General features: G+C 43.0%; 1 protein-coding gene across 1 annotated transcript; it reads left to right on the plus strand.

Annotated features, from left to right (window-relative positions):
• The first annotated feature begins 6,005 nt into the window (after nucleotides 1–6,005).
• LOC104956203 (frizzled-8-like) lies at nucleotides 6,006–8,688 on the plus strand. Its single transcript, XM_010783667.1, has one exon. The coding sequence runs from the start codon at nucleotides 6,387–6,389 to the stop codon at nucleotides 8,130–8,132; it is 1,746 nt and encodes a 581-aa protein (XP_010781969.1). The 5' UTR covers nucleotides 6,006–6,386; the 3' UTR covers nucleotides 8,133–8,688.
• The last annotated feature ends 2,694 nt before the right edge of the window (nucleotides 8,689–11,382 follow it).

Genomic DNA, 11,382 nt, shown 5'->3' on the forward strand with positions numbered 1-11,382 from the left:
GGCAATTTATAAAATTGCGTTAATTAAGTTTTTTTACCATAATAATGGCCCGCCCCATACATCCCACCAGTGGCAGCGCTGGGGTGGGCTACAGCCATACTAAGAAATGGCTTAGCCCCACCATGAAAAATGATGTTAAAGTAAGCAAAATAAAGTCCGCCAACTCGCGCAGAGTAAATTGCACAGACAGCAGTTAGTAAGATTGATTTCAGTAGCCACAACATTACCAACACGTAATGAAATAAGACCCCACGGTTTGATGATTGATGGGTGTGTGGGCTGTCTTTCATTTTGACACACAGAACAATGTTATAATAAACATACATACATACTGTATGTTAAATGGATATATCCGCCTTCTTTCATTTATCTTTCCATTCACACAACAATATACATGAAGAAATGGCATATTTTGAACATAGTTCGAATGGTGATTAATCATGATTAATTAATTTTTAAGCTGTGATTAATCTGATTAAAAATTGTAATCGTTTGACAGTACTATTAACATTTCTAATACTGCTTAATCATGAAGATTTCTTAACTTGTTTCAATCTTGCTTGCACTAGAACAAAGTTTCCAACAAAAACTGTCCGTGAAGCATTGAAATGAGTTTAAGAAAGCGGTATTTAAAACTCAATATTACTAAGAAGAAGAAATGAATGAACATCCCAAGAATTTGAGCTGACAATGCAAGATCTATACAAGGTGCTTTTTAGCTGATAGCAGTTGACATGGAGACATTAGGTTAAAGGGGCACAGGTATACGATGTATCAAAGCCTGCATGAAATAATGAGATGAGTTAATTAGCGGGATTGGCTTCCTGTTCCTCCTGGTAAAAATAAATGCTGACACCAAGCAACCCCAGTCTGGTCAGAACCAGTACAAAAGCAGCCAGGCCGACCTCACCACATAATCCAAGCGCTTTGATACAACAACCGCAAGCAGCAGATCACAAAAAAATGAATTACCACCTTCAGGGTCCAAAAAGTGTTCCACTCCGTGTGCTGGAACCAGATGGCAAGTCTACCTGCTTAAGTGCCGTCCATGTGTCGTTCCAGGCATGCTGGCCTGCTCCGGTTACACGGAAGGGTTAAAAAAATCAGCTCCCGCTATTATATGGGCTAGTGTGTGTTTCCTGAGTTTGAGAAATCTCTGTGGGCTCGCTTACCTTTTTTGGACGGAGAGAACAAGTCGGATGCTGTTTTACAAGAGGGGAGATCAATCCGACGGGAGTGTCAAGTAGCAGGCGCAGACCTCTGCTGGCTGGCCAGATTCTTGTGGCATCGGATCCAAACAATCACACGATAACACAATTTCTTGGAACGCTGTTGTCAGTTCCTGACGGTTGGCTGCAGGACACTGGTAGAGATTCTCCTCATGGAGGCAATGTTGTTTTTTAATTAGTTGTGTAAGCGAGAAGTGGAATCAGATTTTTTCTCTCAAGATTTTTGCTGTAACCCACCCTAGAGATGTTCGTGGTATTATGTGATGAGTTTCGCTGTTTACGTTAGAAGAATAAAGTGCAGTTTATAAACTAAATTGGCTATCATGACACAGAATTAACGCTGCACTAAATATGGCATTTACATGGGCAATTCACTGAATGTCCTCGCTTTGTTCTGGTTTTGTCTAGAGATGCAGATAGTATACCGCCCAACACAATAAAAGTCAATGGAAGTTTGGGGACTTTTGAACTTTTTTGTTTTATCGTGACCATCCTGTGAAAGCCATGCTTCTCGGAAAACGTGAATTGTTTGAGCTAAGAGCAGCCATGCGCTAGCTTTGCAATGGGCATTTTTCAGGGGATCCAATGGGATTAAATAGGTTATTGTGCTTAAGAAGAACATTTCCTCACCAGTTAGCCTTCAGTTTCCTTACAAAAAATGTAAAAATAAACTAGAATATAATTGGGTGTGTCGAAGGCCCACACAGAAAAGAAGGAGCCGTTATCAAAGTGTATCGGATTCGGGCTCCGAATCCGTGTTTCCGTTTTGGCCTCATGTGGACGAACAGTCTATACGATAGCGGATTCAACTGATATTGTCTCCGTGTGGACGGGGCCTAAACCAGCTAATCTGAAGCAATGATGATAAACTGTTGTCATTGATGGCTTGTGAGTTATTTCTAGACCACTAAATGGTTTATTGACCATTTACAGAGCCACTTGTTGCAAGTTCTAGTCATATAAATAGTCCCTTAGTAGAAAGCAGAACATTCATTTGTTTGTGGTATTCAAAGCATACATTTATTTCATTTAAAAAAGGAACTACATCTGTAAATCCTTTTGTCTCTTTTGTGTGTTGCGTCTCAGACTGAGGATAAGTCCTAAAACATCTGGGTAGTAAAGTTCAACTTTTGAAAGTAACTAACTCTTGCAACCATTAAAGCTGCAATTGGCTGCTTCAAGACAATGCCTTTACTACACTTGGGTTTATAGTCCTTACTCTACATGCAAACACACACACACAAGTCCTCCTTAGTCTCACAGAGTGGGACAGTGGCTGTAAGGAAGGATTTACAGGGGCCGCCTGTCCTCCCAGCAGTAGGCTGATTGGAGGGGCTGGCTGTGTTTGTTAAGGTAATGGGCCCTAGGTGAGCTAATTCACAGGGTACACGCTCCACACTCTGTCGCCTCAGGAGTACCCCGGTGAAAAAGGAGGTTGTCGGCGGGGGTTGGGGGGCTAGAGGGGGGGAAGGTTTCCAGCTCTCCCCAAAATCCCCTCAGCCTTGCGTCGTCTGCTCCAGCTCCACCTGAAAGTGATTACCAGGCCAGCCATGAGCAAACAAGCCCCATATGGAGTGTCTATAGTGGGGCTGAAGCTGGGGCCTGGGGAGCCCTCCTCCACCTCTTTGGAGGGGAGAGGCCTGAGCAAACACAGCTAATGAAGACTTAACAAGCAGCCCCGGGTTAGCGCGAGCCTGCTAAATGCCACCGAGGCTCTTGGAATTGTGTCCAGCAGATTGGCTAAATCTCCTCGAAGCTTTCCTTTACAAGATAAAGGTGCATTAGCATATCTCAGTCTCACCATCTCTGAGGTAAGTCCAGGATCTGGCAAGCGGTCACACTTGATGGGCTTCTTTTCTTCAGCCAGAGCACTTGATTCTGACACATTAACTTGGGATCTCGATGTGATTCTGGATTTTATTCATTGGTCACAGAGTGTTTCCTCAAGGCTTTGGTCTAGGGGGATGTTTTCTCACAGTGTGCAGCCCGGCGTTGCACACTGGAGGTGAGTGGATTTCCTCTGAGTCAATCATTATCTCTACACGGAACAGGCTTGACGCCCTCTCTTGCCCTCATCTACCCTCCCTTCATCAATCTCCCACCATCTTATCCTCACTCCCTTTTCATTATGTGTCCGTTTTTCACTCACCCGAAACACCAGGGTTTATTATTGAGAGAATATCACGCCTTCCATTGTGTGCACAAACATACACTCACTGGCCAGCCGAACTCTTGTTTCCTAATCAAAAGCAAACAGCCATTAACAGAGCTCCTTCCATGTTATCTGAAACTGGTGAGTCACTTAATCAATCCATGAAATGCAGTTATTTCATTCTTTCTGTGGGTCCATGCTGAAAATAAATCTGCCTCACATGATAAAGTCCTGGCTCGACTCCAAACTAAATACCACTAAACTTAAACTCTAACCACCAGCACACCCCTTCCCCTGCACACAAGATCATGCTTGGAGGACAAACTGGGAGATAGATGCTTTTTTAAACACTCGCACTGTTACCATACATTGGCCTCAGAGCACCCAAACTCCACACATGTGCAGCGGAGGACAAAATGTCTATTCAAAAACACGTTCCTCTCGTTGGTGAAATTAATATCAAGTTTCGAACAGATGTGCTGATCACATGGTTGGCTTCTCGTGCCTCTTTTTAACAGAAGCTGCATATATCCTCTAACAGTCTGTGATTTTCACAATAATTAAATATCAATTATACATCCTTTGTGAGTTTATCTTTGTAAAATCACTGCGTTATCATCCCAGACATTTATATGTACAAATGATCAGTATGAAGTGTCAATAACTCATAAGATTAACTTGAGGTAGAATCTTGAAAAAGTATCAAATTTGCAATATTTGTATTAAAGTTATGTTGTGTGACGGCCACAAGAAAGCACGTGTGGCTCAATTTGTGACCTGCAACACATATTTGAGATGCCAAACCTGAGACACTGTTACAAATCATTTCGCTCAGAATAAATCAAACTAAAGCAAACTACTGGAATCTGGAGGACTGGCCAAAAAGATGGAGGAAGCCTGGGCCAGCCACACCAGGGGCCATCGGAACCAGAACTTCCCCTCTAAACTAAAAGGCAAATGCATAAACCAAACTGAGAAACAAAGCCGCGAAAACTGGACTACTAGATTCTCCAGACTCAAAAAGAAACAAAAAGAAAAACATCTTGAACCAAAGTCCACTCAGGACTGCCTCAGCCTCAGCCTCAGCCTCAGCCAGGCAGCCAAACAAGAGCATCTTCTCCAAACGTCCTTAAATTTGGGGAATCATGGCAGATGAGGAACACCTGAGGAAAGGTGGAGCCGAGCACAGATCAGGAGCACCGGTGCAAAAAAGAGAGGAGAGTGAGAGGGGGGGGGGGAGCACGTAACAGAATATATGAAAGCACTTTAGTATTTCTGTAACATATTTTAAAGGAAAGTATTTAGTTAACGTGCTAAAATGTTTGCCATACCACTCTAGCACAAATCGTGTATGCATGTTATTTATCATGTACATTTAATATTAGATCATAATGACAAATTAAGTGTTACATTTTGTTATTCGCAGAGATATTTTTGTTTTAATACTTTATACTCTTTCCATGTGATGCAATATATAAATATTTTATGTCAAATTGAATCCGTCAAATATAGCTGTTTTATATTCTAAAAAATTGGGGAAAGCATAATTGCCCTTAAGTACAGTGCTTGAGTAAATGCACTTAGTTTCTTTACACCACTGCATATCAATGCAAAAGTATATGATAATATTGATCATGTGATCAAGCTACAGGAGATGCCATAAGCAAAGGCACACGTCTTTATTCCGAAGTTATGAGACAATAAAATACATTTACCACCATAACTCTGCTGTGAAATAACTAACAAGATCCCCAGAAACACAAACCTATGTAAGCATGTTAACGTTGACATAAACTGTGCCGCTGTCTCTGTGTGCTGTTTTGTTGGTCTTTGCCTCGCGCAATTACGCCTCCCGCGGAGCTCTATGCAAGCCTTAAACGGAACATTAGCACCTCATTTAAAAAATAAAACAGCTTTTCACAAGGACAGACAGCTCCCTGGGTAGTCTTATCATGCGCAAATTAGCCAATTTACCGAACTGTTCCCTCTCTCTCAAACACACACACAGAAACAATCATATGGAGCTGCTGTGCATGTTACTTTTGTTGTGACACCATTTAAGTGTTAAAGGAAGTTACAGTGCACAGAAAGTTAATTCGCTGAGGAAGATTATGAAAATAGGTTATTATTCTTACAAACAGCGCGTCTGGTATACTTCAAAATGTAAAACTTTAATATTATTTTAATTATACTGCCTGTCTTATAAGTAAGAATTAGGGATTCATTATAAGGTTCTTAACGTTTATTGGGCTTGATTCCATTTATGTAAGACGTCTGCGCTCCTGTAAAAAATGGGAATTTGAATGATAAATGGATAAAAGTACTTACTTTATGTCAATATGTGGCAGTTTGATTTATGGTCATCATCGAAGCAGGTAATATTTAGTTCCATATTTTTCTCCAATACTGTATGTTGGTGCCAAAGACACTGGCACAATTACCACGACCATCATTTCGTTATCATAACAAAACATATTTGGGTAAAACACATGATTGACTGCTGTAACGAACTGCCTCTTCTGCTCTGTGATTGGAGAAGAGGCTCTGGGGGTGTGGCCTGGGAGGCTCTGGTATATATCGGCACCGCTTCGTCCCCCAGCCGTTGATTTGTATGGGAACCAGGACTGAAGTGGGACGAGCCGACTGAATGTAGTCGCTGTATTTTGAAGAAAGAAAGAAAGGAGGGCCACATTTCTCGTTTTGAGCGATCGGATAGCAGCACTTGTTTTTTTAATAACAGACTGTGTGAGGATACTGTTTCCAGGAGAAGGGGGATTCTCCTCTCAGCCATCTTGACTGCTGCTCGCCGCCCTGAAGGCTGCTTTCTCTCCTCCTCCTCAGCTGAAAGTAAACACGGCTTGCACATTGCTTGCAACTCCGTGCAAGACTCCGAGAAAAGCGAGATGGGCTCGCCGCGCAACATCTAACCGGAGCAGAGGCAGAAGCAGACGTCTGAGGGGATCTACTGCTGTCGGTACCAGAGGGTAACACGACGCGCCGGAGGGATGGATCTGTTTGGGATTTACCTGGTCCTCTCCCTCGCTCTTCTGCCCCGATCCAGCTGCACCACGGCCAAGGAGATCACCTGCCAGGAGATAGCCGTTCCCCTGTGCAAAGGGATCGGCTACAACTACACCTACATGCCTAACCAGTTTAACCATGACACGCAGGACGAGGCTGGACTGGAGGTGCACCAGTTCTGGCCTCTGGTTGAGATCCAGTGTTCTCCGGACCTGAAGTTCTTCCTGTGCAGCATGTACACCCCGATCTGCCTGGATGACTATAAGAAACCTCTGCCCCCGTGCCGGAGCGTGTGTGAGAGAGCCCGGGCTGGCTGTGCGCCTCTCATGCGGCAGTACGGCTTCCCCTGGCCAGACAGGATGAAGTGTGACCTGCTGCCGGTGCAAGGCAACCCCGACACTCTGTGCATGGACTACAACAGAACCGACGCCACCACAGTGTCCCCTGTCCTCTCCAAACCAACCAACCACCCCGGTAAGGGTTACAATCCTCCTAAAAATAAGCCCAGCCGACCCGGCGCGTCTGGGAAATACAAGCCGCCTGCCGCCCCCTGTGAGCCGGGGTGCAAGTGTTTGGAGCCCATGGTGCCTGTGAACACGGACCGTCACCCGCTCTACAACCGGGTCAAAACAGGTCAGATCACAAACTGTGCCATGCCGTGCCACAATCCCTACTTTACCCACGACGAGAGAGCATTCACCGCCTTTTGGATAGGACTTTGGTCCGTGTTGTGCTTCGTGTCAACTTTTGCCACAGTAGCCACTTTCCTCATCGACATGGAGAGGTTCAAATATCCAGAGAGACCCATCATCTTCCTCTCAGCGTGCTACATGTTCGTGTCAGTGGGCTACATTGTAAGACTGATCGCGGGACATGAGAAAGTGGCGTGTAACCGGGAGTTTGACCTGGAGCACATCCACTATGAGACCACCGGCCCCGCACTGTGCACCGTGGTCTTCCTGCTTATTTATTTTTTCGGCATGGCCAGCTCCATCTGGTGGGTCATCCTGTCTCTGACCTGGTTCCTCGCAGCCGGGATGAAGTGGGGCAACGAGGCGATCGCCAGTTACTCCCAGTACTTCCACCTGGCCGCCTGGCTCATTCCCAGCATGAAATCCATCGCGGTGCTGGCGCTGAGCTCCGTGGACGGAGACTCAGTGGCTGGCATCTGCTACGTGGGGAACCAGAACTTGGACAACTTGCGAGGCTTCGTTCTAGCCCCTTTGGTGATTTATTTATTCATAGGCACTATGTTCCTCCTGGCCGGATTTGTGTCTCTGTTCAGGATCCGCAGCGTCATCAAACAGGGTGGCACCAAAACAGACAAACTGGAGAAGCTGATGATAAGAATTGGCATCTTCACTGTGCTTTACACGGTGCCAGCCACTATCATAGTAGCCTGTTACTTTTATGAACAACACAACAGGCAGAGCTGGGAGATCACACACAACTGCTCCAACTGTTTACTGGAGAGGGACCGCAGGAGCCCGGACTATGCTGTTTTTATGTTAAAGTACTTTATGTGCCTTTTAGTGGGCATCACGTCCGGGGTGTGGATCTGGTCTGGGAAAACTTTGGACTCTTGGAGGACTTTTTGCACCAGATGCTGCTGGGGCAGTAAAGGCACTAGCGGCTCCATGTACAGTGACGTGAGCACCGGACTAACGTGGAGGTCAGGCACGGCCAGCTCTGTGTCTTGCCCCAAGCAGATGCCATTGTCCCAGGTTTGAATGAGAGAAAAAGCAGCTTATGAGGACTGCTAATTGTTTGGGAGATAACCTATCAGTCCCTGTCTTAAGCAATTTGCATAGTAATGAACTGCTGCTGAGGTATCCCTCCCCCTCATTCTCCCAAACTCACACACCTCTGTGGGGAGAGTTGGTTGAAACAATGTACCTGGCATTCGCACAGGTTAATTCCTCCATGTTTTTATGTATAAGAGGTACAGACTGAGGCTTTTACGCAACCTGGGCATTACTTGTTGAAGGCAGAGAGACAATTTTGTTCCTAACTAGCTTCATACAAAGAGCATTTGCCATTTTATCTACATAATGCCAGATAACATTGTATAATTCAATCAAAGATGGTTTAAATTAAGCCTTAATAGTGCCCAAGTATTTTACGGGTCGTTCATTTTTGTAATTTTCAAATGTATTTATATAAAAGATATGTAAAAATGTGTACATTTGTGTATAAAAGAAAAATTTATAAGCTATTGTAAATTTGTACAAAGTGTAGATGTCTCTTTTTGTGAGAACACAAATATGACCTTTATTTTGACAATAAAACATTTGATAAATCAAACACATCTGTGTAACTGCGCTGTTTTCCCAATCCTAAAAGAGGCTGTTGTGTTTTCGAGCCTGTGCAGGCATATTTTGTGGTTCCTTGTGGTCACCGTGTTGAGGATGGCAGCAGCAATAACAGCTTTTGAGAGTCCCGGCTAAAAAGGAAGCCCTTTTAACCATCAGAGACCGGTAATTAGAGGCAGGGGTTGAGTTGGAGCATCTCCATAATTGTTGAAGTCCTCTTCACATGCCTGCCGAAGCCCGCTTTCTTAATTTAGTAAAAGAGGGAGTGGGTGAATGGGGGTATAAATGCAGGGAACAGACCCTTTTCATCTGCGGAAACTTTGATCTTTCTCTTTTAACGGCCTAGAATAAAGGTGGTGTGTATTAGGAGTGTCTGTCTGATGTGCCAAGGTTCCCCCTAAACGTCCCCATTTGGACGCTTTGATGGACGTCCCACAATTGAAAGAGCATTTTGGAACCCCTCGCTTTTCTGGGCTTGTCAGACCTGAAACCTGCCAGAGCCCCTGTGTCTTGTGTTTGGTTTTTTCGCAGAGCCTGAATTGAAACATCTTCTCCCTCGGCTCAAGCTGTGTCAGCGAGTGCAGGGGCCTTGACATGAATGATATTGAAATAGCAATGAAAGCCCCACAGGTGGTCTGTTCACATGATCTCACATCTTAGGGCCCCCTAATCGAGGCATTTTTTTGCTACAAATGTATCTGGTTTAGTCCCAATTAACCCAATGCGCTGGCATCAGATGATACACTGTAACCCAGCGTAGAAATGCCTTTGATTTACTGGACAATTGTGACAGTGGGCTTTGTAGTCACTGCTTTATTCCTGCTTTATTTCTTTACGCTTAGACTGTAGATGTTGCTCCCCAAAAGCTCCTTTTCACTGTAGACATGCATCTGTTCGGAGTGTAAATCAGCCATTTAAACTAAGAATCAGTGCTGCCACAAAGCTCTCCAATTGTTCTGGGTGTTAGTGTTTTGTAAAGTTTCTAAAGATCAACTTTGGGAGTTTAAATCTTCCTTGAAAAATGCAATAATGTACTGCTTTCTGCTATAGGTAAATGTCTTGCATCCAAGTCCATGCTCTTGGATGATTTGCTGTTATATTTCTATCAAATAGTCATGGTTGCTTTCAGTCTTGCAGCTGGTTTTTCTTTTGTTTACTTCAGAAACCTCAATGTCCAGCTCAAGCTCTCACTGCCAGCCTCCTATCGGTAATGTGCAGCCCCACCTGGTGGTAGGAGCAGAGCATTACACCTCCACGTGCCACAAGAGCTGTGGTGTGTCAACATTCTAAGAATAATGTAGTTTTGAGTGGCAAACATAAATCTCACCGTTTTTTGAGGTGGTCAGAGCTCTTACATTATTTCAGCAGTGGAGAACGTTACACAGAACTGTGTGGTGATAAATTGAAGAAAGACGGTATTTCCCAATAATAAGTATTTATAGCATGTAAAAGTTTACGGCACGATGGATTCAGTATAAAAATGTAGTTGTGAAAGAGTGATTAACAAAACATGGAGATCACAAAATGGGTACTCCAAACAATTTTTTTTTAAATTCTCTATTATTTGTTTAAAGCTTTTTGTCATGCAAAATACCAAATTAATGAGAAACATTCTCTCTCTTTTTGTAGTATAATAACCTGAATATTGTTGGACTGTTTTACAGAAAAGACATTAAAACCCTTTAACTGCCAGCACCACCATTTGGTAGAGCACATTTTGCGTCTTGATATCATGTTGAAAAAAAAAAAAAAAAGTTGAACTCCTTCTGATTCAGCCAGCTCTACCCTTTGGTTGACATGTTATGACAACAACCTCTAGATTTCACTGTGGTTCAAACAGAATGTCCTTCAGCTAGCTTCAACTGAGAAAGTTGGCAATGCTAAAAAATCAATGCTGAAGAAATCACTCTTTTTGGTCAACTTTTGTAAGGTAACCATATCATTTTTGACATATTTTAGTGGCAGGGCGCTGACTGAACATAATTAGATAACTTGATGCACAAAAAAAGTTTTAACAAGGGTGTAATTATTTTTTGGAAAATATGCTCAACCAATCGGTCGAATTGGCCTTTTATGGTAAGCTAGCAATATGACTTTTTCAGAGTTTCAGAGATGTTTTCCAATAAAATATGGTAAATAAATGGCTAGATTCATGGTAATATTACTAAATCTAGTACTGCCTTATGAGTCTCAGAGTGAAAGAGTGATAATCATTTATATAGCACCCTTCATGCATGGCATTCAGCCCAAAATTGCACCCAGATGAGCAAGTTAGGCCAACACAGGATATGGACATGTGCTGTTAGGCCAGTGGTTTCCTGTTAGGCCAATTCAGCATATACAGTAAGATGAGCAAGTATTTTTTTTATCATGAAAAACACTTTACATGACTTTTTTCCATTTTTTTTTTTACAATTATAATTTATTATCTTTTATGAATATATCTGGTTGTATATATTGCTCATTTTCCATAAAAGAAACAAATGTATTTGAGTTTGTGTTTTATTTGAGTTTGATGCATACAAATACTGTACTGTATATGATGAATACTTTTACCATAGAAGGCCAGCTCGACCATTTGGTAGAGGCTCATAAAGACAAAACTGTGTGATCAGTACAAAAAAAAAATTTGTTTGTGCTTATTTGCGGCCTATTTGATAAGAAAATG

Source organism: Notothenia coriiceps, unplaced genomic scaffold (genome assembly GCF_000735185.1).
Source record: "Notothenia coriiceps isolate Sejong01 unplaced genomic scaffold, NC01 NC01_scaffold00025538, whole genome shotgun sequence".
Taxonomy (NCBI): domain Eukaryota; kingdom Metazoa; phylum Chordata; class Actinopteri; order Perciformes; family Nototheniidae; genus Notothenia; species Notothenia coriiceps.

What these genes read in the sequence shown, in the direction of transcription:
- LOC104956203 (XM_010783667.1), top strand. Translation starts at nt 6,387, where the DNA reads ATGGATCTGTTTGGGATTTACCTGGTCCTCTCCCTCGCTCTTCTGCCC.